The 27,988-nt window shown below is 45.5% G+C and overlaps 1 protein-coding gene across 3 annotated transcripts; it reads left to right on the top strand.

The window, feature by feature from the left end:
* The first annotated feature begins 1,570 nt into the window (after positions 1-1,570).
* zdhhc1 (zinc finger DHHC-type containing 1) lies at positions 1,571-27,450 on the top strand. 3 transcript variants are annotated; one of them, XM_029114837.2, is made up of 12 exons: positions 1,571-1,669; positions 2,187-2,412; positions 2,696-2,922; positions 3,816-3,991; positions 5,771-5,872; positions 7,875-7,999; positions 9,759-9,914; positions 11,840-11,955; positions 18,305-18,396; positions 23,206-23,308; positions 23,419-23,491; positions 26,056-27,450. In XM_029114837.2, the coding sequence occupies exons 3-12, from the start codon at positions 2,713-2,715 to the stop codon at positions 26,619-26,621; spliced, it is 1,719 nt and encodes a 572-aa protein (XP_028970670.2). In that variant the 5' UTR covers positions 1,571-1,669; positions 2,187-2,412; positions 2,696-2,712; the 3' UTR covers positions 26,622-27,450. The 3 variants fall into 3 exon arrangements, with proteins under 3 accessions (XP_028970670.2, XP_010894469.4, XP_028970672.2); XM_010896167.4 differs by having other exon boundaries at positions 1,571-2,272; positions 2,368-2,412; XM_029114839.2 differs by having other exon boundaries at positions 1,571-2,412; positions 26,059-27,450.
* Positions 27,451-27,988: the final 538 nt, after the last annotated feature.

Genomic DNA, 27,988 nt, shown 5'->3' with positions numbered 1-27,988 from the left:
GAGACCGCGTGTGGCTCCTGAATGGCACTCTGTTCCATACAACAGTGCACTCCTTTTCAGAGGACCCATAACAGTGACTTGGGACGTGTTCGGAGAGCTAAGGGACTACAGAGCCAGTCCGGATGATTCCAACACTTGCGTGCAGACTAGGCTTGTAGAGGCAATTGTAAGGTGCAATAAATCAAGCTATTGACGGCAGTATGCTAGCTGGGGGGGGGGGTCTGCAGTCAGGAACACAGGGATCACAAAGACCAACAGACTATCACACACACTGCATTTGTACATTCCACTGCAGCAGTGCCACACAATGAAAAACACATGTTCCTTCTCTGATTCCTTCACAGTCTCGGACTCACTCAGTCTCTCTCTCTTTCTCCTCGCTCTCTCTCTCTCTCTCGATCTTCACATTTCTCAAAAATGGATTTAATTTGAGATATTAACAATCAAGTGTTCTTTTGAATCCATCGATGAGAGAAGTGCCGTGTCATTGACATGTTTAAAAAAAATGTATATGTTAGAATTAGAAATTGGTGGAAGTCGGAAAGAAACAACAGTGTGTCACTTGTGTGTGTGTGTGTGTGTGTGTGTGCACGCATGTGCGTGTGTGGTTGGGTGTGTGTATTTGCACAGAAATTACCAACCATTAAATTTTCTCATATTGCTTGTTTATTAAAATGGACCAATAAAGGAATGATTCATGTGATCTATGCCTTTATTTACATACTGTACAGTCAGTCTTTCTGACTGCAAAACCCAAACCCCCTCAGACTGCTGTCAGGCTGGGATAAATTCACACGTATGAGACTGCTGCCCCCTGCCGTTTCATCCTATACATAACCATGATGTAGATCCTGACACTGGTGTATTTACTGAGCCTGAAAGAGCTCAAAGTCAAAGTCCAGTCCATCTGTGAAAACATGGATGTGTTTCTTTTGGCATAAGAAATGTGATTGTGTAATGTGTATCTAAGATGTTTGTTATGGCATTGTGTTTCTGATTTCATATTGGTGACCTTGACAGAAATGGGATGTGATGGTGATGCAGCCTATTGTTCCACTAACGTTTTTAGGGTTACATTATAAAACATATGACTTTGGGTGACTCCTTGTCATTGAACACATGTCCTTTGGATGAGGAGAGAGTGAAAGTGAAATGATAAGGTTTCCAGAAATGTCGAGGTACAACTGTCATTATGGCCCCACTCTTGGCTACAGTTGAGCCAGGTTGACTCGTCAAGGCCAGCTCTGATCTCTTGACACAATAAAATACATTTTATTTAGGACTTCAGGGGATTCACAGAAATCAAGTACTATCATGCCAAGGAAACTGTTGCTTTGAAAGTCAAAGTTACCTGGGGGAGGAGAAACATTATCATGATACAGTTTTCTGTTTGGAACAATAACGTTTTAATTTGAATCAATCTATACCTGAATTCGTTGTAATAAACAGTACCAGGTGGAATTGAATAAGTGAATTCACAAAACCACTAGAGGTCAGTGTGGTGGCGACTACTCCGACGACCAATTGGAATGGGGATTTGGCTCGTTACCAGGGAAACCAGAGAGTTGGAGTCGGAAGGGATTGCTTGTTCATGAGAACCAAATCAAAGGCTAACGAGGATACTACCGTTATTGCCGTTATCTGGCTAAAAGAATAACTGAAATAATAGGTAAATTAAAGGTGTTTTGTTGATATGTCATTACGTTCTACGTGTGTGCTCGTGATTATTGATTAGGTCGCAAACGTAACGTATAGTGAAAATTTGCTAACGTTAGCTTGCTAACTTTACTGCAAGGTCTAATGTCGCTGGGTGAGTAACTACGTTATTATAACTTGACTGAGTGCTAGTGATGCCACTGCTAACGTTAGCATAATGTTATCGGGTTTAGGTCTGCGGTCTCGAGTCTCAGCATCTCTACACATCTGAACCGCAGGCTAATCAAGATTAACCTAATGTGCTAGCTAATCGCCACCTTATTATTACTAGCCTTCACATTGAATAAGTCGTTTCCTTGTGTCAGAATGCTAGCAGTTCCCTTTAACTTTCGCGTGTTAACTTCAGAAATAATTAAAATCCAATAATTCGCTTGGTAGTGTAAGTTATATTCCCGGGCATAGCATAGTCTTTTGCGCCCTGACTGGATTCCATTTAGGAGACGTTTGGCTCACTGCGCTTGTGCGTGCAGAACCGATCTGCAGCAAGCCTGCTAGCGTTAGCTAGCAAGCAATGGATGGCTGTCATGCTGGAGCAAGGAATGGGATCGTGCCGCCGGTGAGGTCTCATCTGACACATGTGAGGAAAATAAATCTGTAGATCTGCGTGTTTGCGATTGCATTCTAAAATGCTGTGGTCATCAACGAGAACAGTCCACAGCAGTGACCATAGTCGATTCAACCCACGCCAGTGAAAAGGTGAGTCAATCACAAATTGATATGTACAGTATATATTTTGTATCGAATATAATGAGCATTGTCATGACATGGGAATGTTGAGTTTGTTTTATACTCTGTCTTGATGATGGCTGTATTGTAGGATTTTGTAATTAACTACAGAGCAGAGTTTCAACACGATTATTGATTTGAGATTAACCTGCATGCCGTCCTGCATATTAAACATTTGGATTTTGTCCTACAGTGTTAACAATTTACACGTAGCAATTTAGTTAATCATTAAATCGGGTCCCTCTCTCCCCAGATTGCCCCCGTCCCCTTATGGATGTGTGTAACCCCAACCGTACAGCCCCGGTGAGTGAGGCTGGGCACCGCCGGGACCTGCCGCCGTGCTCCCGGACCAACGGGTGGAGCTGGCCTCCGCACCCATTCCAGCTGCTGGCCTGGCTTCTCTACCTCTTCTTTGCTGTGACCGGGTTTGGGGTGTTTGTGCCTCTGCTGCCTTCCCACTGGATCCCAGCCGGCTACATTGTATCCTCTCTGTCTGTGTACATGATCCATGAGTCTTTGTACATGACCCATGAGTCTTTGTACATGACCCATCAGTCTTTGTACATGACCCATCAGTCTTTGTACATGACCCATGAGTCTTTGTACATGACCCATGAGTCTTTGTACATGACCCATGAGTCTTTGTACATGACCCATCAGTCTTTGTACATGACCCATGAGTCTTTGTACATGACCCCTGAGTCTTTGTACATGACCCATCAGTCTTTGTACATGACCCATCAGTCTTTGTACATGACCCATGAGTCTTTGTACATGACCCATCAGTCTTTGTACATGACCCATGAGTCTTTGTACATGACCCGTCAGTCTTTGTACATGACCCGTCAATCTGTGTACATGACCCATCAGAAAGTCACTCTCAAGGCTCTTTGGTCTCAGTGTGATCGACTCTAGCAGTCCAACCGCTGCTTCTAAGCTGTAATCTACGATTGAGGCTGTGTAGGGGTTAACTTCTCTTTAAAGGAAGTCAACTAGGGAAGTTAATTGATATTTTAACCTAACGCTACAACTGATGAAGTTACTGTTTGTATTTTTGTGATTGTGTTGTGTTGGGGTAGCACTGGCACCTACTTTATTGAGCAGACTTACACCTACTTTATTGAGCAGACTTACACATACTTTATTGAGCAGACTTACACGTACTTTATTGAGCAGACTTACACCTACTTTATTGAGCAGACTTGGAATTTCATGGCTAACTGAGGTTTGATAATGACTGTGCACATAAATTATGCACATAACACCAATCAATCAAGCATTTTTATAAAGCCCTTTTTAAGTATTATATGTCCAGCCCAAACTCCTGTTAATGTCAGATGTTCCAGCCTGTGTCTTTAACCACGCCTCCCCAGTGTACTGGCATCATGTTTGTGTGTCACCTATTCGTGCACCTGATGGCGGTGTCCGTGGACCCCGCCGACTACAACGTGCGTGCCAAGAGCTACCATGGCCCCATGCCCGTCTTTGACCGCACCAAACATGCCCACGTCATCGAGAACTGTCACTGCTACCTCTGCCAAGTGGACGTGTGAGTTTTGGTCTGGAAGCCTCCGTGGTCCGGCAGATGAACACTGTCACCAAGGCCCTTGTGACACTCACGATGCGTCCCAAATGCGCCCTTTTCATAGTGCACTGCATGAACCCGGGCCAGCAGGGCTTGGGTCAGGATTAGTGTACCACATAGGGAACAGGATGCTGTTTGAGATTCCAGTCAAGGTAGCTCATTAAGCAGAGCAGTGCTCTGGACAATACCTGCCCTCCTGTATGAGACCATCGGCTGAATGACTTCAGTGTACGTGTGCTTGCTTGGTTCCCTCTCTGATGTTTGGCCTGTCTGAGGAGAGAGCCAGAGAGTGAATTGAGGTCAGCGGTTAGAGCAGTGTGTTCAGTGAATAGACACACAAGTCCCGGCGGCAGTAGTAGTAGTAGCAGCAGGGCATTGGTGAAGGGGGTTTAGGGTACTGTAGGAGTGGGGCGGGGCTGGAAGACTCCCTGATGGTCTGAGGAGTTGTTGCTGGGCAGACTGGAGAATGCAGGAGAGAACAGGAGGGCTAGCAGTGGTTGTGGAGGGATGGGGAGAAGCAGATGAAGAGATTGGTTGACTGGCGTTGATCTGAAAACCTAAATTCAATAAGGAGCACTTAAACTACCAGAATACGGGAGAGACGGTTGTCTGGGTGTCTGATAGGAGAGAGGTTAGAGATCTACACAACAGTTGGGTGTATAAGAGACAGCTGGATGGACGTCTGGTGGAGAGACGGCAGGATAGAGACATTGAGGACAGCTGGGTGGGTGTCTAAGAGACGGCAGGATGGAGACATTGAGGACAGCTGGGTGGGTGTCTAAGAGACGGCAGGATGAAGACATTGAGGACAGCTGGGTGGGTGTCTAAGAGACGGCAGGATGGAGACATTGAGGACAGCTGGGTGGGTATCTAAGAGACGGCAGGATGGAGATGTTGAGGACAGCTGGGTGGGTGTCTAAGAGACGGCAGGATGGAGATGTTGAGGACAGCTGGGTGGGTGTCTAAGAGACGGCAGGATGGAGACGTTGAGGACAGCTGGGTGGGTGTCTAAGAGACGGCAGGATGGAGACGTTGAGGACAGCTGGGTGGGTGTCTAAGAGACGGCAGGGTGGAGATGTTGAGGACAGCTGGGTGGATGTCTAAGAGACGGCAGGGTGGAGATGTTGAGGACAGCTGGGTGGATGTCTAAGAGACGGCAGGATGGAGATGTTGAGGACAGCTGGGTGGGTGTCTAAGAGACGGCAGGATGGAGATGTTGAGGACAGCTGGGTGGGTGTCTAAGAGACGGCAGGATGGAGACGTTGAGGACAGCTGGGTGGGTGTCTAAGAGACGGCAGGATGGAGACATTGAGGACAGCTGGGTGGGTGTCTAAGAGACGGCAGGATGAAGATGTTGAGGACAGAACAATGACAAGAGAGGATGTGTGTAGGGGTTTGTGTCCATTTCCTAATGCTAAGTATTTTCCCATCGTTAACTGTGTTCAGCAGCAACTAAGGAGAAGTCAACCGGCACCAGAACCAACAGTGGAAAATCAATTCAAAGTTTATAGCACATGTGCCACAATAAAGTTTTTTATGGAAACCTTCAACATGAATGCCTACTGAAGATTTACGAGATCAGCTGAAGTAATGAATAAACAGCAGCAGATGAGATACTTGCATAAAGGGAATGAAACAGATAGTACTTTGAGGAGATTTACATAAATAAAATCTTTATCCAAATGTTTGTTAATGAAATGTTCCTGCCCTGGACACTAACGTTGTCATGTTGTTGTGTTACAGGGGGCCCAAATCCAAACACTGCAGTGCCTGTAACAAGTGTGTTGCCAACTTTGACCATCATTGCAGATGGCTCAACAACTGTGTGGGAAGCCGAAACTACTGGTCAGTACCTTTCTGTCTTTCTCTATGTCTGCCTTTCGCTCTGTTTCTCTGTCACCCTCTCTCTGTCTCTGCCTGGCTCTTTCTCTTTCACTATCTGTCAGTCTGTCAGTTTTCAGTTTGAATTCAAAGGGCCTGAGGAACATTTGTTTACATTGCCAATGCTAGTGGGAAATGCGGAAGCTAAAGTAACAGAAATAAAATGTTGTAGTAAACATTAAACTATTTCTCTGATTTATGTTGATTGCTGTCTTTCTTTCTGTTCTCTCATTTATGTTATCTCTGTCTTTCTCTGTCTGTCTCTTTCTATTCCGTCTTCTCACATTCATTGTTTCTTCTCAATTACCCTCTTCTCTCTCCTTTTCCTCTTGCAGATATGGGAGTTTATCATTGCTCCCTTTATTCTGCCATTTGGATTCTCTGTTTAGATCAAGGTAGCGTTCCAATTCTCTCAGTGCTTTGCTTTAATATATTCACTGTGTCAAAAATGTTTTTCTAACAATATGGTTGGGTTTAAGTGGTTGATTTGGTTGTGTCCAACTGGTTTATTTGGTTGGGTCTAACTGAGTTGTTCTGGTTGTGTCTAACTATGTTGATCTGGTTTGGTCTATCTGTGTTGATATGGTTGAGTTAAACTGTGTTGATCTGGTTCTGTCTAACTGTGTTGATCTGGTTGGGTCTAACTGTGTTGATCTGGTTGGGTCTAACTGTGTTGATTTATTTAGATCTAACTGTGTTGATTTATTTAGATCTAACTGTGTTGATTTATTTAGATCTAACTGTGTTGATCTGGTTTGGTCTAACTGTGTTGATCTGGTTGGGTCTAACTGTGTTGATCTGGTTGGGTCTAACTGTGTTGACATTACATTCACCAAACCGAAGTCTTAACAGGCTTAGTAAAGCTCTATGAAATGCTTTCAGTCCTGATGATTCATGAATATTCTGTTCTGTCTGGAATTGTTAGTGAGGGAAGTAGGTCAGGCATGAGTTGTCTCTTCCTCCTGGCCTTCAGATGATCCACAAGATGGATTGTCTCTTCCTCCTGGCCTTCAGATGATCCACAAGATGGATTGTCTCTTCCTCCTGGTCTTCAGATGATCCACAAGATGAATTGTCTCTTCCTCCTGGGCTTCAGATGATCCACAAGATGGATTGTCTCTTCCTCCTGGCCTTCAGATGATCCACAAGATGCATTGTCTCTTCCTCCTGGCCTTCAGATGATCCACAAGATGCATTGTCTCTTCCTCCTGGCCTTCAGATGATCCACAAGATGCATTGTCTCTTCCTCCTGGCCTTCAGATGATCCACAAGATGCATTGTCTCTTCCTCCTGGCCTTCAGATGATCCACAAGATGCATTGTCTCTTCCTCCTGGCCTTCAGATGATCCACAAGATGGATTGTCTCTTTCTCCTGGCCTTCAGATGATCCACAAGATGGATTGTCTCTTTCTCCTGGCCTTCAGATGATCCACAAGATGGATTGTCTCTTTCTCCTGGCCTTCAGATGATCCACAAGATGGATTGCACACAGTTGGAACAGAACACTGAGATGATGCAGAAGGTTTGATATGTGTCAGAGAAGACGTTATCCAGACACACTGTCACTGCATCCCTCAGGGTATACAACATTTGTTCTGTGGAGCACCAGTCCTCAGAAGCAGTCTTCTGTGTCTGCCTTTGAGGAAACTCATTGCAGCCGTTCTGCCAGCTGTTATTTAGTCTGTGGAGAGGTGATCTTATTCAGAACTGGGCTCAACACACGATACAGTGTCCTTTCTGTGTTCTTGTTCTCCAGGCTGTTCCTGAACAGGGTAATTTCTGTGTTCTTGTTCTCCAGGCTGTTCCTGAACAGGGTAATTTCTGTGTTCTTGTTCTCCTGGATGTTCCTGAACAGGGTCATTTCTGTGTTCTTGTTCTCCAGGATGTTTCTGAACAGGGTCGTTTCTGTGTTCTTGTTCTCCTAGATGTTCCTGAACTGTATGATTTCTGTGTTCTTGTTTTCCAGGCTGTTCCTGAACAGTGTGATTTCTGCTCTTCTGGGTATATCCCTGGTGGTGGTCATAGCCAGTTACGTCTTCATTGAGTTCTTCTTGGACCCCTCAAAGCTTCGCACTGATAAACACTTTCAAGGTATGGTTTTGTTGTGTCCCCTTTTTCTGTAATAAAACATGGCAGGGGCCATCCGGACAAACATTGTGGATAGTTGGTATGTGTGTGTGCGTGCGTGTGTGTGTGTGTGCGCGTGAGAGCAATCTTCTTTTCAGTTTCCTCCTAATTTAACTTTTAGGCTTGCCGCAAATAGTCACATTTTAGGACAGTAGGTTCTCATCATGTCTGCTGATCCATGACTGAGTGTTGGACATTAGGTTCTCATCATGTCTGCTGATCCATGACTGCGTGTTGGACAGTAGGTTCTCATCATATGATTACTGATCCATGACTGATTGTAGGACAGTAGGTTCTCATCATGTCTGCTGATCCATGACTGCGTGTTGGACAGTTGGTTCTTATCATATTATTGCTGATCCATGACGTTGCCTCAGAGGATGCTGCTCAGTCTAAAAATATATTTTTGTGTGGAGATTATCACCTGGGGAGCAATTCTAGATCATAAAAGCTGTTTTGTTCATACTTGGTGCAGTGATTTGTAGGCCCCCTTCCAAGCTTCCAGACTGATTTGCACCGCAGCCTGTTGTTTAACTGGCCCCTGGTGTCCCTGAGCTGTGTAAAACCTAAACCTTGCCAAACGTTGGGGCAGAGAGGTGCATGTAGACAGCCTTCTACCTGTATGCTCTCTCTCAATCAGTGAATAGAGAGGTTGGGCCGTCTGATCCCTGAAAACGTTCCTTACCGTCAGTCTTGGCTGAATATTTGCCACATTGCCAGCTTATCTAAAAGTCTCTATAAGCAAAACTTATTCCTAATGTCAACACTTCCATTGGCCGTCATTTCTTTCAGTTCTCTGAAGCCAATGAGCGGAATGAACTGCAGAAGACTCTAGAATTAGACATTCTCATCACTCTTTTCTCCTTTTAAGAAGACATGTCAGAGCTGATCTCAGTACCTGCTAATCCCTTTATTTATCTGTACATATGTAACACCAGGTATTGTGCACTTTATCTCTGTATGTACTCTATAGGTGTGTTCTTACTGCACCCTAGCCGGGGCTGAGAACAATGCAGTGTGAAAATGCCTCATGGGTAACTCTGTGTTGTCTTGAACTGTAATGCCGTCATTGCAAATTAGGAATTGGTGCTCAATACGCTTACCTGGTCAAATAACGATGAAATAATAATATATTGCATAGGAGACACATCTACAGTCCCCTCCCAAATTTCATAAATTTTTTATTATCGTACGTAATGGAATATGGACAGAGGTGTTCTAGAATATTGTACTGTTTAACTGTTTGTTTAACAAATTCTCAGAACAGATAAAATGTATAGAGGACCAGTGCCGAAGCAATATTGATTTAGGAAAGTGGGGAGGTGTGCCATTGTGTTGTATATCCTTCATGGATTCAGTTAAGATCCGCGTCGCTACGCCACAGAGGGACGCCGGGCTCCCACACTACGTCTGTGAACTATGTCAGTAGTGGTTATAATACATCTGTGAACAATGTCAGTAGTGGTTATAATACGTCAGTGAACTATGTCAGTAGTGTTTATGCTATGTCTTTGACCTATGTCAGTAGTGGTTATAATACATTCATGAACTGTTTCAGTAGTGGTTGTAGTACATCTGTGAAACCCATCAGTAGTGGTTATACTACATCTGTGAACTATGTCAGTAGTGGTTATAATATGTTTGTAAACTGTCAGTAGTGGTTATACTACATCCTTGAACTCCATCAGTAATGTTTGTAATATGTCTGCCCCTCTTTCCCCAGTGAAGAATGACTCAGTGGTCTGGTTTGTGTTCCTGCCCGTGGCTCCGGTCTCCACAGAGGGCCCTGCCATCCCTGCCCTGGCTGGGGTCACCATAGGCCTGGGCCTGCTCTCCAGCCTGCTGCTGGGGCATCTGCTGTGTTTTCACATCTACCTCAGTGAGATCATATTCTGTCTTCTACTTAATGTCTATCTATTGCTGCCTGGCTTGTTGTCAAAAGATCCTGTTTGTTCATGGAAGACCTGTCACTACTCCGGTTGTTCTTGATTTAATCAAACGCTTGTGGCATTGGCGATTACCTTCTTATAGAATATGCAATAATAAGAGAATAAATGGAGGCTAAACAACTGGGAATATACATGCCTAAAAACAATAGTTAACTGAAGTCAGCTAAATAGAAAAAAATCTAACGTATTTCATTCAAACTATAGGCCTACCTTTATTTAATTCAAAGTATAAGCCACATTATAAAATAATGATTTGATGCAGAAGGTATGAAGGGAACGTCTGTGAAGATGGAGTTGGAAAGTAAATTAGAAAAAAAATGTATAACTTCTTATAACAAAACTTCTGATATTTGATCATTTTATATGATGCCAAAACTTCTGATATTTGATCATTTTATATGATGCCAAAACTCCTGATATTTGATCATTTTATATGATTCCAAAACTCCTGATATTTTATAATTTTTTTCTATGTTAAAATTAAGTTCCATTACCAAATGATAAATCAGTTTTGGCATAAATATTCTTCCCTGAGAATTGTTAAGTACCCACATAAATAACCGACATCACCTGCTGGGTACCCTCTGTGATCCTCAAACCACCCCATGAGGCCACTTTTAAGGGGGAATGGAAGCAGAGAGCCTCTATCTTCCCCATTTGGATGTTTACAGGGCAACACTAGATCTTAACTACTTCACTGTTACTGGATTGGTTGAACAGTGCAGGAGGGAACCTGCCATAGTAGTTCATTCTCCTGCCTTTGGTACCATGAGTTTGGGCCACCCCTCTCAGGTTGTTGCTCTGGATGAGGAGGTGGCCTGCATATGCCCCAGTGAATCAGGGTCACACATATAACACACATGTAACACACAGAACTCACATATATAACACACACGTAACACACAGAACTCACACATATAACACACACATAACACACAGAACTCACACACACATATAACACACAGAACTCACACACACATATAACACACACACACATAACACACAGAACTCACACACACATATAACACACATATTACAAGCCACCTAATCAGTCATTGTGGACTCTGTGTCTGGAGACACTTGGTCTTGGCTCGACTAGACAACCCCCTGAGCCCAGCAGGTGGGAAGCGGTAGTTTGCGGGCCAACTGGATGCGTCAGATGCAGTCTGCGGCTGTGGCTCCTCTGCTTAGCCATCGCGATGTGGTGAGATGGAGGACGAGGGGTTTACACCACCGGCCACATTAATACATTTCACATTAGCCACCAAATTAGTCAGCAGCCAATATAACCTCCCTCAAAGCAGGCAGCATCGCCGTCATTTAAAAACGGATGCTGAGGAATAACAAGCATTTCATATGACAGGACGATGGGGATCATTTACATCCTAGTCAGACACTTCTGGTGTAAGGAATGTGTAAGACTTGACTTCAAGACAGCACCTCTCTCACTCTCACCCACTAACTCACTCAATCTCTCTCACTCTCTCTCACTCACTCTCTCACTCACCCACTCACTCACTCTCACCCTCTCACTCACTCACTCAATCTCTCTCACTCACTCTCACTCACCCTCTAACTCACTCTCTCAGGGCCAGCGGTTATGCAGAGAGCCACCACAGGGGGGCGTAAGAGGGGTGTCTGTCCTCTGTTTTGTAGCCTGCTCCTTAGAGGGACGCAATGGCCTTCTATTAAAAACAGTTTTTCTTTTAGTGTTGACATTTGGTGGGGTTTAAAAAGCTTTCATGTTTTTGAACCGCATTGTTATTGCTGTGTGTGTGTGTGTGTGTGTGTGTGTGTGTGTGTGTGTGTGTGTGTGTGTGTGTGTTGCTTATACTTATCTGTCTGTGTTGTCCAGTGTGGAACCGTCTTAGTACTTACGAGTACATTGTGAAACAGAGGCATCGCCAGGGCTCCAGCATCCAACCAGATGGGACCAATGAGGCGGGCCCTCCCAAAATCAGTCTTATCAAGGTATGGTGCTCTTAACCCCTGCCATGTTCTGACCTCAGTACTCTCAGTTAAGTGTGTCTCTTTTGGCTACAGGGTCTGTCAGTTTCAGGGGGTCTATTCTGGCCTCAGTCCTCTCAGTTTCAGGGGGTCTATTCTGGCCTCAGTCCTCTCAGTTTCAGGGGGTCTATTCTGGCCTCAGTCCTCTCAGTTTCAGGGGGTCTATTCTGGCCTCAGTCCTCTCAGTTTCAGGGGGTCTATTCTGGCCTCAGTCCTCTCAGTTTCAGGGGGTCTATTCTGGCCTCAGTCATCTCAGTTTCGGGGGGGTCTATTCTGGACACAGGGTCTATCAGTTTAATGGGGTCTATTCTGGCTACAGGGTCTGTCAGTTTCAGGGGGTCTATTCTGGCCACAGGGTCTGTCAGTTTCAGGGGGTCTATTCTGGCCACAGGGTCTGTCAGTTTCATGGGGGTCTATTCTGGCTACAGGGTCTGTCAGTTTCAGGGGGGTCTATTCTGGCCACAGGGTCTGTCAGTTTCAGGGGGGTCTATTCTGGCCACAGGGTCTGTCAGTTTCATGGGGGTCTATTCTGGCCACAGGGTCTGTCAGTTTCAGGGGGGTCTATTCTGGCCACAGGGTCTGTCAGTTTCAGGGTGGTCTATTCTGGCCACAGGGTCTGTCAGTTTCAGGGGGGTCTATTCTGGCTACAGGGTCTGTCAGTTTCAGGCCAATTTTTAAGATGATTATGGCAGTAGCCCGACTATGACATCTTTCAGATAATCATCTTCCATTGCTTATCTTCATACAGTGAAATTGAAGCAGGTTTCCTCTGTTTAACAGCAGGTGTTAGGACATGTAACCTGGTCAGAGTTCCAGCTGTGTATTTGATCTGCTCCTTTATAGTGGGAGTGAAAGGAGTTAGAGAGCTAAAAGTGGGTTTAGAAGTAGTCTTCACATTATTTATTCTCTGAACTATGAATGAAACATTTTAGCAAAAATGTCCCCTCCCCTTCGGAAAATCTAAAGACGCCGACAACGTCCTGACACCAACGCCCTGACACCAACGCCCTGACACCAACGCCCTGACACCAACGCCCTGACACCAACGCCCTGACACCAACGTCCTGACACCAACGTCCTGACACCAACGCCCTGACACCAACGCCCTGACACCAACATCCTGACACCAACGACCTGACACCAACGCCCTGACACCAACGCCCTGACACCAACGTCCTGACACCAACGTCCTGACACCAACGTCCTGACACCAACGCCCTGACACCAACGTCCTGACACCAACGCCCTGACACCAACGCCCTGACACCAACGCCCTGACACCAACGCCCTGACACCAACATCCTGACACCAACGCCCTGACACCAACGCCCTGACACCAACGTCCTGACACCAACGTCCTGACACCAACGCCCTGACACCAACGTCCTGACACCAACGCCCTGACACCAACGCCCTGACACCAACGCCCTGACACCAACGTCCTGACACCAACGCCCTGACACCAACGCCCTGACACCAACGTCCTGACACCAACGTCCTGACACCAACGTCAGAGCACCCAGTTATGGATTCATGGTTCCACCAGAAATGACATGATTTCTACGGTTTCATTGTGCTGATCCTGTCTGTCTGCCTTCAGGCATGTTCCTCCACGCACAGTGCTGACTGAAAGAGACACTTGGTCACTTTATTTCCTAATCCCTGAGGGGGGTATCCAGTGTCCAGACGCGCACACATGCACCTCCACTCAGGAGATGGAACTGATATTTATCTTGTCGGAAACAGATCACGTTCAGCAACAGAAAGACCAAAAGCAGATCATTCAAACTTTAATAGAATTCCCAGATTTCGGTATCCTGCTTCTTTGTTTTGGCTTACACCTGTTTCCTACAAACACACACACACACACACACACACAGTCACATACGCTAAACCCATGCGGTAATGGGATCATCTCATCTAGCCCAGTGCCCTCAGTGTGTTTTGTAAACATGCCGCGTATCATGGTGACATCAGTTACTGACTACTGCTCACACTGACACCGTCCCAAATGGCACCCTATGTGCTAGGTGGCACACTACTTTTGACCGTGGCCCTGTAGGGCTCTGGTCACCTGATCAGAACTAGAGCACTATGTAGGGAATAGTGTGCCATTTGGGGACATGCATGTATCTCTGAACTCTCTGATGCCTTGTGACAGGAGCGGATTAGGGGAGAACTATTAAAGTTGACAGTATCTATCGTTCTTACAGAGTGCATGCAGCACGATCACATTGCAGATCCCATGTGACACACACACACACCGTGAGGTCACCCACGGCCACAGATGTTATATGTATGTGCACGGTAACCCATGACTACCAAAGTGTTGTGGGCGTGATAAAGACGGTGATTGGAACATTCCTCTGGTTCCAGCTTTTTTTCCCAAGGGCCCTCTTTTTCAAAACCACCTTTCTAAAACCTCACCCAACCTCGAATGATCTCACTGATACCTCACCCAGCCTCAAACAGTCTCACTGATACCTCACCCAGCCTCAAACAGTCTCACTGATACCTCACCCAGCCTCAAACAATCTCACTGATACCTCAACCAGTCTCAAACAGTCTCACTGATACCTCACCCAGTCTCAAACAGTCTCACTGATACCTCACCCAGTCTCAAACAGTCTCACTGATACCTCAACCAGTCTCAAACAGTCTCCCTGATACCTCACCCAGTCTCAAACAGTCTCCCTGATACCTCACCCAGCCTCAAACAGTCTCACTGATACTTCACCCAGTCTCAAACAGTCTCACTGATACCTCACCCAGTCTCAAACAGTCTCACTGATACTTCACCCAGCCTCAAACCACCTCACTGTAATCTCACTCCGTAAACCACTTCACTAAAATGTCAGCCTGACCCAGTTCCAGATCCAGTTCCTTACAATGCCAGCTCATTCAAGCCCCCTTCTAATAGTCCTTGTCTTTAAGTCCATCCCACTTCAAATAAAGCAACTGTTTCTACAGGTTGACTAGTATGGCTTTTGCCTTTTGCTTATTACCAGTTCCTTCTGTTGCATTAGTACATTCTCTGTCAGCCACCTGGAGTGGTTCATAATTGAATCCATGAGAGCAGCAGTGTTGGACATTGCATTCAGTCTGGGATATGTAGTCATGACTAGCTTTTATGAAAGCTATTATACATTCATAAAGAACGTACTGTGTGTGCCTCACTTCACCCAACACAGACTCTAACACCACCCTGACATACCTCTTGTTTTCTGCTTCAGCGTGTTCTACTCTTGAGCCCTGAAACGAAATACGTGGAACGTTATTAAGAACTTTTTTTTTCTGTGCATTTCTCTCAAAGAGAGACATTGTTTTGGAAGCCAGTTTGTTCTCAAGGATTACGTTGGATCTTCAAAGAAAATAGCGTCTATTGGAACTGCACTGTTATACTCTGCTTATTCATCTGACTCAGTTTCCAATAGTGTTCATTCACTTCTTGCACCCTAAGCAACTTTTACCTTATTTAGTCAGATCATTTAACTCCTCATGGTATGTGTTATTTTACCACAAGGAGTTAAATTATACAACTAAGTATGTGTTGTTTGCAGTGGTGGACAGGGAGGTGTTGATAGAACATTAACTGTATGTTCCCACTGCATGATAAAGGTAGCCTACACTTCTCGAACACGTTGACACATCTACGCCAACATCACGTCAGTATCAATACCCCGGGGCAAAACGGAAATGCAAAGAGTCCACACACCGTTATCTCCCCAGTGATTTCAACTAGTTCTAAGAAACAGTCTAATTCGGATTTAAATAATGACAAGAACAATGGGGGGGTGTGATTGGGCACGTGTTTCTCAGTGTAAATGTTTGAGCTGTACCGAGAAAAGTGCCAAACCATGACCCTAAAACTCCAGTACCTATCAAATCATTATCTTCAAACTACAATAGGTACCATGGCCCTCACACCATGATACGTACCAAACCATGACTCTCACACCACGATACATACCGAACCATGACCCTCACACCACGATGTGTACCTAACCATGACCCTCACACCACGATACATACCGAACCATGACCCTCACACCACGATACATACCGAACCATGACCCTCACACCACGATGTGTACCTAACCATGACCCTCACACCACGATACATACCAAACCATGACCCTCACACCACGATGTGTACCTAACCATGACCCTCACACCATGATACGTACCAAACCATGACTCTCACACCACGATACATACCGAACCATGACTCTCACACCACGATACATACCGAACCATGACCCTCACACCACGATGTGTACCTAACCATGACCCTCACACCACGATACATACCGAACCATGACCCTCACACCACGATGTGTACCTAACCATGACCCTCACACCATGATACATACCGAACCATGATCCTCACACCACGATACATACCGAACCATGACCCTCACACCACGATGCGTACCGAACCATGACCCTAAAAACACAACACGTACCGAACCATGACCCTAAAAACACAACACGTACCGAACCTTAACCCTAAAAACACAACACGTACCGAACCATAACCCTAAAAATACAACACGTACCGAACCATGACCCTAAAAACACAATACGTACCGAACCATGACCCTAAAAACACAATACGTACCGAACCATGACCCTAAAAACACAACACATACCGAACCATGACCCTAAAAACACAACACATACCGAACCATGACCCTAAAAACACAACACATACCGAACCATGACCCTAAAAACACAATACGTACTGAACTGTGGTTCAGGCGTACTGTGGCACCACATTGATTTTGTCATTTAATGTAGGTCCTGATTGTACATGGTACTTTATCATTTGATTTACCTCCTGATGAATTGTATTTTATTCAAATGATTAATATCTTTCTATTGAGGTCTGTGTTCCAGAGGAACGTTTTCTGGGTGACTTCTTTGGATGGCTGTTAATCAAATCAAATTGTAACAAATGTCTTCCATCTGGTTCAGATGGTCAGTCACCCTAACAGCCTTACAGTATGTGCAAACATTCCAGGAACTAAGTGAGCCAATGCCCACTGACCACATCTATAATAATGTGGTAGAAATCTGTGCTAATGCCATCTGAACACACTCTGAATGCAGGGACAACACTAGAATAACCATATCGATAATAACCATATTAATAGTTACCGTATTTCTAATTCCCATATCTATAATATTCATATCAATAATAACTAAGTCTATAATGAACACATCTATAATAGCCATATCAATAATAACCATGCCTATAATAACCTCATCAATAATAACCACATCTATAATAGCCATATCTAGATCATGAAAAGATTTAGTTGGTCTGATCTGTTGAGATCCTGAGCAAGCAAGTTTATGTCACAGGGAACTGTGAAGAGACACACAGACACTGTTGGGCGACTTGTATTCTGTATTTTATTCTGTATGTCGGTGTACGTACTGAACCAGAATTTGAGTAGCTGTTGCTTTGGCTGCTGCTAATGGGATCCGACTAAATTGATTCTCCACCTTTCTCTCTCTCCCTTTTACCACTCTCTTTCTCCCTCTCCCTACCTCTCCCTACCTCTACATACCTCTCCCTACCTCTACATACCTCTCCCTCTCCCTACCTCTACATACCTCTCCCTCTCCCTACCTCTACATACCTCTCTCTCCCTACCTCTACATACCTCTCCCTCTCCCTACCTCTACATACCTCTCCCTCTCCCTACCTCTACATACCTCTCTCTCTCCCTACCTCTACATACCTCTCCCTCTCCCTACCTCTACATACCTCTCCCTCTCCATACCTCTACATACCTCTCCCTCTCCCTACCTGTACATACCTCTCCCTACCTCTACATACCTCTCCCTACCTCTACATACCTCTCCCTCTCCCTACCTCTACATACCTCTCCCTACCTCTCCCTACCTCTACATACCTCTCCCTCTCCCTACCTCTACATACCTCTCCCTCTCCATACCTCTACATACCTCTCTCTCTCCCTACCTCTACATACCTCTCCCTCTCCCTACCTCTACATACCTCTCCCTACCTCTACATACCTCTCTACCTTTTTCTCTCTTTCTCTACCTCTGTCTATACCCCTCTATACCTCTCTCTCTCTTTTACCTCTCCCTTCTCTCTATACCTCTTTATACTTCTCTCTATATTTCTCTCTATATTTCTCTCTATACTTCTCTATATTTCTCTCTATATTTCTCTATATTTCTCTCTATATTTCTCTATATTTCTCTCTATATTTCACTCTGTATTTCACTCTATATTTCTCTCTATACTTCTCTATACTTCTCTTTACCTCTCTCGCAGGATGTAACCTACTCGGGGACATTGGGCTATACCAACCCGAATATGGATGTAGAAGACCCAGTCGCCATTGCTGCAGCCCGGGGGGGTCCAGGGTAAGTGGAGTTAGTCGTGCTGTGGTCTTAATGGACTCCCAGACACCATTTTTCAACAAGCTGTGGTGTTTCCTTCAGTCTAATATTGTGTGGAACTATTCACCTCTTCTACCTGGGTCTTAAAATCTGTTGGTATGCTGTTTTCACTGGATGATGTCCTCCGGTCACCAATTGAGTTTATGACTCTTGTACTCATAACCCACGAGATTAAATGAAGTGAACCATTGAGGATGATGAGCTTAGCGGTGTAGTACCCTATTACTAGCACAACCTGGTGTGTTGTGTTGTTTTGTATCTGTCCATACACATGGTGTGTTGTGTTGTTTTGTATCTGTCCATACACATGGTGTGTTGTGTTGTTTTGTATCTGTCCATACACATGGTGTGTTGTGTTGTTTTGTATCTGTCCATACACATGGTGTGTTGTGTTGTTTTGTATCTGTCCATACACATGGTGTGTTGTGTTGTTTTGTATCTGTCCATACACATGGTGTGTTGTGTTGTTTTGTATCTGTCCATCCATGTGGTGTGTTGTGTTGTTTTGTATCTGTCCATCAGAGGATTTCTGTGGTCAGTCTGGAGCCAAACCACTCCTGTCTTCGTAACAATCATTTGATCTCTCTGTCTCTCTCCCTGTTTCACTTCCGATATCTGTCTCGCTGTCTTTCTTTTGGTTTATCTTTCCTTTCTTATCTTTTGGCCTCCCGTTCTCTCTCTGTCTTTGTCTGTCAAGAAACTCTGCTTCTTCTCTCCTTGGGTTTGTGTCATTTCTCTCCCACACCAAAGATGGAAGGCCAATGAAACCACAATCCCTGTTTCTTTCTCTCTGGGAAGCTGATGTGTTGAGTCATGAAGATATACCTGGTGCACCTATATCTGGTATATGGTGTCGTAAAGGAACATGGGCCAATCATGTGGCTGGATGTGTGTTGTTGGGCGGGCTGCGTCACCCGTATACCCTAAAGCCCTGGTCAACCCCCCTAGGGCCGGACGTTGCATGTTATCACAACCAAGATCGCATAAACAGCGTTTACAATTAACGGTTATCGCGTCTTAACGCCAGCGATGCTGAGGATGACAGAATGAGCTCCCCCCCCTCTCTCTCTCTCGGTTGCTGTGGTGACCATTTATTTACTTTTGGTGGTAAAACATTGTGCAAAATGAAAGTACTTTCCCATGACTTTATTGACCCAGTGTGGCATCCCAAATGGCTCCCTGTTCCTTGTTTAGTGCCCTACTCCAGGCCAGGTGATATAGGCAAAAGAGGGCCATTTGGAATGCACTCACAGTGACTTGGCGTCTAGACTTGGAATTGTATGGCAGTTAATGTTTCTAATGAACTTGGATGCATGGCTGTTGGTCATTAGAGTAAACGCATACGACTCCAGGCTACGTCACCCATTCCCATGGCTAAATGACCAATGTAAAATAGACTCAGCATTATTAGACACTGTTTAATATGCTCCGAACAAAGAGGTGTTCCATTGAATTGGACTGAGGCCCAAATGTAACTGCTGCCCACAAGGAGCACTCCTGCTGGCTCTGGGGGCCTGTTTTCTCTGGGGGCACGTTGTCTCTAGGGCCCTGGTCACATGGAACAAGGGGCCTCTTTGGGATGCATCCGGTGGAATAAAAGATGTCCTCCCAGTTTAATGCTGCTGAGCAAACCTGGGCGGGGTTATGTCTGAGGCTTTCCTCGGACAAACTGTTTCACATTATTAGCTTGGTGTTTGGTTGGAAGAACCAAAGCTATTGTGGGTGTGTGTGGATGTGTGTGGATGTGCCAGCCCCTTCCATATGCAGAGCTCTTCCCTAGCACTTTAGAGGATACACTGCTGGGATCGAGCCAAAAACAACAGGACGGCTTGATTACAGTTTGCTAATTTGTTCTGGAGGACGGTGTCACATACAGATGAGACAAAGACTGACATGATGGCAAGATGGAGGGAGGCAAGAACTTCCTCAGTTCACTTCTTCTGTGAAATACACTCACCTAAAGGATTATTAGGAACACCATACTAATACTGTGTTTGACCCCCTGTCGCCTTCAGAACTGCCTTAATTCCACGTGGCATTGATTCAACAAGATGCTGAAAGCATTCTTTAGAAATGTTGACCCATATTGATAGGATAGCATCTTGCAGTTGATGGAGATTTGTGGGATGCACATCCAGGGCACGAAGCTCCCGTTCCACCACATCCCTAATGTGCTCTATTGGGTTGAGATCTGGTGACTGTGAGGGCCATTTCAGTACAGTGAACTCATTGTCATGTTCAAGAAACCAATTTGAAATGATTCGAGCTTTGTGACATGGTGCATTATCCTGCTGGAAGTAGCCATCAGAGTATGGGTACATGGTGGTCATAAAGGGATGGACATGGTCAGAAACAATGCTCAGGTAGGCTGTGGCATTTAAACGATGCCCAATTGGCACTAAGGGGCCTAAAGTGTGCCAAGAAAACATCCCGCACACCATTACACCACCACCAGCCTGCACAGTGGTAACAAGGCATGATGGATCCATGTTCTCATTCTGTTTACGCCAAATTCTGACTCTACCATATGAATGTCTCAACAGAAATCGAGACTCATCAGACCAGGCAACATTCTTCCAGTCTTCAACTGTCCAATTTTGGTGAGCTCGTGCAAATTGTGGCCTCTTTTTCCTATTTGTAGTGGAGATGAGTGGTACCCGGTGGGGTCTTCTGCTGTTATAGCCCATCCGCCTCAAGGTTGTGCGTGTTGTGGCTTCACAAATGCTTTGCTGCATACCTCGGTTGTAACGAGTGGTTATTTCAGTCAAAGTTGCTCTTCTATCAGCTTGAATCAGTCAGCCCATTCTCCTCTGACCTCTAGCATCAACAAGGCATTTTCGCCCACAGGACTGCCGCATACTGGATGTTTTTGGGGCTGTTTGGGGATGTTTGGGGCTGATCCTTCTCACCCTGGAAATGGACTATTCAGAACTCTCCCCTCTGGCAGAAGGCAGAGGTCTATCAGGACCAAAACCTCTCGCCACAAGAACAGTTTCTTTCCTACAGCAGTAGGCCTCATGGACATGCCCCCGGAGCCAAACTGACTATAGACCGCTCCCTACATACACAACCCTCATCTCGACAAATCTATAACCCCTACCCACACACACACACACACAAACCTCAACTGGACAAATCTATAACCCCTACCCACACACACACAAACCTCAACTGGACAAATCTATAACCCCTACCCACACACACACACAAACCTCAACTGGACAAATCTATAACCCCTACCCACACACACACACACACACAAACCTCAACTGGACAAATCTATAACCCCTACCCACACACACACACAAACCTCAACTGGACAAATCTATAACCCCTACCCACACACACACACACACACACAAACCTCAACTGGACAAATCTATAACCCCTACCCACACACACACACACACAAACCTCAACTGGACAAATCTATAACCCCTACCCACACACACACAAACCTCAACTGGACAAATCTATAACCCCTACCCACACACACACACAAACCTCAACTGGACAAATCTATAACCCCTACCCACACACACACACAAACCTCAACTGGACAAATCTATAACCCCTACCCACACACACACACACACAAACCTCAACTGGACAAATCTTGCACCATTTCTTTGTAATTCATAAATGCTCAGTCTACTGTTTTTATGCTCAGTCCACTATTCTTATTGGTTTTAATTTCTTTTGTATAAATTGCTGCACTAACGTACCAGAACATTTTCCTTGTTTGTTGGCCCGTTCTGATTTTAATGTGGTGGATCTCAGGAATACTAGGCGTTGCCATTGCATTTGCTAATGCCGTCAAATCCTAATAAAATCTAAAATTCTTCCCATGCGCCTGCCTCGCTGGCTGGTTGCGTTGCATTGGGTGGCTAGTTTAACATAATATGTTTTAGCTCCAACACATTTCTACTTCTGACACTACTTGGCTAAGATAATGTTATACTTAACAGTTCTACAGTAGGATCAAATAATGTGTTTTTACCACTGCTGAGCTAAAACTGTTTTGTATGACTATTTTTGCGCCCCGCTGGTCTACCTCCACAGTCTCAGACGCTTTCTGTACAGTTCACAGTAAGTGTCTCCTCTACACATACACCTTTGCTCTGTGGTACGCCAGCCAAGGATGTCGAGATGTTTTGTCCTTCTTGTTGTCACTAGGCCGTACTGCTGCCAGGTTAACAGGATCTGGAACCTGACAGGTTATAATCATATTTGACAGGTTATAATCATGTCTGGCGGGGACCCAATGGCGCTCTAGCCAAGGACATTCGTACTCTTTGCTCCAGCTGTTGTCAGGAGGATTGCCGGTTGCTCCTCTACTGCCAGGTTAACGGAGTGGATTGTGTTGCACTCCTGCTGCTAGCAGAATGGGAATTTAAGGGAACAGTCTGTTAACTGCTCCATTTAGCTGGCAGCCATTGAGAGCTCATTAAGCTGGGTAACATGGAAGCCGTGGGGCTGATGCATGAACGAAACCAGCAGGACTGAACACACCAACGCCCACAGAGGCCACACATCCAGACACTCTGTCCAGACCCATGGATCGACCTGGATCAAATGTTCCCTTGTTGTTCTGTGACTTGGTCTGATTATAACTAAGGGAAAACTTCCTTCCCACAGCCGCGACACACGCTCGTCTTCCCGGGCTGTCCACAGATAGTGGTCGATTCTTCCTCTGGCTTTTTCCCGTGTCTCGTCCACGGAGGGAGGAAGTGAGTGTTACTCAACTTCTCTGTCTGTGTTTGTGTTTGCCAGGTTCCATGGTAACGGCAGAGTTCCCAGTTCGTCCAGCAGAATGGTGGAAGAGGAACCGCTACCCACCCTGTCTACTGACAACAGGACAGCACCCCGAAAACAGGTACACACACACAAATCATCTCCACTGCATACCATAGCTACACAAACAAACACTCCAGCATCTTCCCGTCTTAAATCATTGTGTGTGCGTGTTTGTTTGTGTGTCTATAGAAGAAAAAGAAGAAAGTGCACAAAGTACCTGCAGAGGTCATCAATGACCGTTCTACTGAGACGTCAGCACCTGGTGAGACACAACAGACCTCAACACATTTCAATGCCACACAACAACACAACAGACCTCAACACACTACAATACAACGGACCTCAACGCACTACAACACAACAGACCTCAACACATTTCAACACCACACGACCGACGTCAACACACAACAACACAACAGACCACAACACACTACAACACAACAGACCTCAACACACTAACTGAACACACTACAACTCAACCCAACAAAACTCAACATAACAAAACTCAAGGCGCAACAACTCAACACATAAAAACTAAACACAGTACAACTCAATGCAAAAATACAATTTGTGCCAAAATCACTGGCACCACATTATCAGACTACATGTTTAAGTACTGAAGTGTTCAAGAACAGAACTTCAGTCTTTGTATTTTCCTGTTTTACTGGGGTATAAAAAAGTCATACCCATGTCATAAATGTTTATCTATCACCATGGGGAGGCAAATATAACTCACAAATGAAAATAGACATTGCATTTATCTTCTTAAATCTGGCAATGGGTACCAAGTAAATAGGGAAATACCTAAACAGCATTGGCCCTTAAAATGGAACAGGGTGCTGAAGTCAGATTAAACTAAAAGGAAGCCATTTGGCCATGTGTGCTAGCAGGTTCAGTGTTGAAAGAAGTTTACAAATACAGAAATAAACTAATACCTGTGGTTAAATGCTGTGGGTCTGTCTTGCTTCCATTTGACCTGGGGCCCTTAAGGTTAAGGTCTCTACTGAGTACCAGAATATTTTAGTCAAAAACCTGGTTGGCTGAAACCAGGAGTCTGAAACGTGTCTGTGTGTGGATCTTCCAGTGGGACAGTGACTCTGAGCAAACATCAAAACCCACAAAGAAATGGCAGACAAATCTACATCAGTTTTAGTCTCTGGACTGGAATTTAAAACCTGTAGTTTGACTGGTTTGCAAACAAAGTAACTTATTCTGTGTGAGGGAGTGGCCTGAATATCCCTTCCAGTTGGTTCTCCATACTTGTTCCATCTTTTAATTATGTATTGGATTAAATGCTCTGTGATGTTATTTTGCAAGGGGAGACTGTAAAAGGTACCAGAAAACAAGGGAGTTGTTTTCTGTAGTAGTTTGGGTAAATGTATATTTGACAGGTGTAGTTTTGGTTTTATTCACTTGAATCATTAATGCAGTAGAATATATTCCACATGTTGGTGAATTACAGTATGGCTACAAATGTCGTATGTTTCATGTAGCCTCCTTTGCTTGTCTTCATCAAGGGTGAGAGCCATTCTGGAGTTCACTGCATCAACACAGAGCAGCATGTTTAAGACCATTCAGACTATGCAGCGTGGCTCCCCACCCAACCATCTCCTCCTGGCTCCTTCATGGCCTCCTTCGAAACCTCCTCCGGTCTCCTTTGTGGTCTCCTTCCAGACCTCCTGCGGTCTCCTTCATGGTCTCCTTTGTGGTCTCTTTCAAGACCTCCTCCGGTCTCATTCAAGGCCTCCGTCCTGACTTTGGCGCTAGCAACACCGAAGCAGTAAACCACAGCCTGACACCTCCAGGAGACGTGTGTGTGTGCTGACAGGCCTTGGGATGACGTTTCTGTGTCCTGTCGTAGGGTGACAGCTATGGGGCCTGAACCTAGGGATTAGTGGATCTGTGTTTTCTTCGGTATTCAGCCAGAGTGGTTGCGCCAGGCGAAACAATGACTCCACTCTGCAGTTCTGAGCCTTGCCAACCTTCTGTCCGATCTTGCTCTGTTCACTGATGAAGACGTCTGTCCTTAAAGACTGTTTGTTGTTACGAGTGAACTGACATTTATTTAACAGACCTTTACCAACTCGGCTGTACGATGTATTTTTCTTTTTGGCAGCTCAGCTCAGACAGATCTTTACTTTAGGTGTTGTGAGTCTGTAGGGTTACAGTTGGTAAAACCTGTGGTGTGGTGTCAGTCTGGGTGTCTTGGTGTGGTGTCAGTCTGGGTGTCTTGGTGTGGTGTCAGTCTGGGTGTCTTGGTGTGGTGTCAGTCTGGGTGTCTTGGTGTGGTGTCAGTCTGGGTGTCTTGGTGTGGTGTCAGTCTGGGTGTCTTGATGTGGTGTCAGTCTGGGTGTCTTGGTGTGGTGTCAGTCTGGGTGTCTTCCCTGTCATCAGTCTGTGATTGTAAAGCTAATTTCATTAGAAAACCCTGTCCTGCTTCAGGTTGTTGTTGCAGTTATAATGCTTTAGAACTTGTTATAAGCATATATGAGCCAATGTAATGTCTTATTACAAGGCTTTTCAACTTTTCAAACTCGCTGCTATTTAACTTATGAGATTGTTATAAGACATTATAAAGAGTTAGTTCAGACATAGAATGAATAAAACAGGCCTTGCTTTCCAAGTCATAGTGGAGGGACTCTGCTGACTGCCACAGTTTGTCTATGAGTGAACCAGTCAGTCTCCAATCCACGCCTGTTCTATCCATTCTATTTCTATAGTCAGATGTGCAGATTTCTTTAGTAGCAGCTCTGTGACGGTCTCCCTCTGCTCCTTGTCCCCTCTCTGCCCCCCTGTCTCCCCCTCTCCTCTTTCGCTCTCCTCCAGTAGACCCCCGAAGTGTAACACCAATCCCAACGGCCGTGTCCCACCTGTCCAGCTCCCTGAGCCAGCGTCTTCCCCTCCCCGCCTTCCCCCTCCGGGCCTCCCTCCCGCACGCGTCCTCCTCTGGCCTGGGCCCAGTTCTGCCGGGCGGACCCCCGGCTGAGTACCACTCAGACTCTGCAGAGTCTCTGGAGGAGATTCCCGTGGCGCTGGCGCGGCTGGGCACCGCGGCAACGCCCGGGGTGACGTGTGTGGGCCCGCCCGCCGCCGCGGGGTCGTCTTCCCAGCGTTCCCTATTCCTCCCGGTCCGCCTGCATTCCCCCCGCCCCCGGACCGGGAAGAGGCCCTCTGCGCCCGGCGGCCGGAAAGGGGGAGGGGCAGGGGGGGGCCCGAGGTTTGAGATGGCCGCCCAGCCTACTGTGGTGTATGTCAGCAGGAGCAGTGGGGAGCCCGGAGGAGCGGCGCCCCGGGAGGACAGGGGCAGCAGAAGGCCGACCAGCAGGAGAACCTTTGAGGAGTCCGGGGCTAGTTCCAGCCATAGTTCCAGGGCTGGCACCCCACTGGCTTAGGCCAGCTCCCCCAGGACAGGGCACTGCAGCCTGGGCAGACTGACTGACTGACTGGCTGGCTGGATATCTAACTGTGGGTGGCTGGTTGACTGGCCAACCGACTGGATTGTCTTTTTGACTGGCTGCCTAGCTAGCCAAATGCTGCTTCGGAGACCAGAAGGCAACGGTGAGGCGCGGTGTAGCGCTGAGTCGGGACACAACCTATGCAAACTAACAAACCCATCAGAACAGACTGGGGGAAACTGGTCATCCTGTTCTGGCTGCAAGTGTCTTACCAAAACAGTCACTTCTATTGGACCGAGACTACGTCCCAAAGAGCACCCTATTCCCTACAGGGCAATAGTCAACACACCTTTTCACATTGAATACATTATCCCAATGGAAGAATTGTGATCTGAAGTCGGCATGAGTGTGCAGATTCTTTATAATGGGGGTTGTAAATGTGTTAACAGTCATGTAGATGAAAACTCTTATTAACGGTGAAAAAACTTTTATCTTGATATTAACAAAAGCTGCATTTTCAATAAGGGTGTGTTGACTTCTACTTCATCTGCTCTAGTACACTAAGCCCAGCAGGGATTCTGGTCAGAAATAGGGCACTGGGTCTGAAAGGTGCCATTTGGAACAGAAATTATTATAACCACCACAATGTATGTTTCCTGTTTTCACTTACTTGGTTAAATAATCCTTTGTACTTTTGTAGCGTTGCACAAAATAATCTCCATTGACACACAGATTTTTTCAGTGTTCCTATTGTCCAACCCTGTTTCCAAAAAAGTTAGTACGCTGCGTAAAATGCAGAAAAACAGAATGCAATAATTATTTTCTGTGCAAATCATATATACCTGTATTTAATTGAAAACAGTACAAAGACAGGATATCAAATGTTGAAACTGAGAAATGTTATATGTTTTGTAAAATACATGCCCATTTTAAATTTGATGCCAGCAACACGTTTCAAAGTTGGGACAGGGGGCATGTTTACCACTGAGTTGCATCACCTCTTTTAACAAGACCCTGAAAGCGTTTGGGAACTGAGGAGACCAATTGCTGTAGTTTTGAAAGTGGAATGTTTTCCCATTCTTGCTTGATATATGATTTCAGCTGCTCAACGGTTTGTTGTCTCCTTTGTCATATTTTTGGTTTCATAATGCGCCAAATGTTTTCAATGGGTGGAAGGTCTGGGACTGCAGGCAGGCCAGTTTAGCACTCAGGCTCTTTTACTATGGAGCCATGCATTTATGGATGCAGCGACGTACTGTGTTCACAGACAGTGGTTTTCAGAAGTGTTCCTGAGCCCATGCAGTGATGTCCACTACAGAATCATGTCTGTTTTTAATAGCAGTGCCGCCTGAGGGCCAAAAGAT

The sequence above is a fragment of the Esox lucius genome, chromosome 2 (assembly GCF_011004845.1).
Source record: "Esox lucius isolate fEsoLuc1 chromosome 2, fEsoLuc1.pri, whole genome shotgun sequence".
NCBI lineage: Eukaryota > Metazoa > Chordata > Actinopteri > Esociformes > Esocidae > Esox > Esox lucius.
Note: the sequence above shows the minus strand (reverse complement) of the source record. Positions and strands in the feature narration are given on the sequence as shown.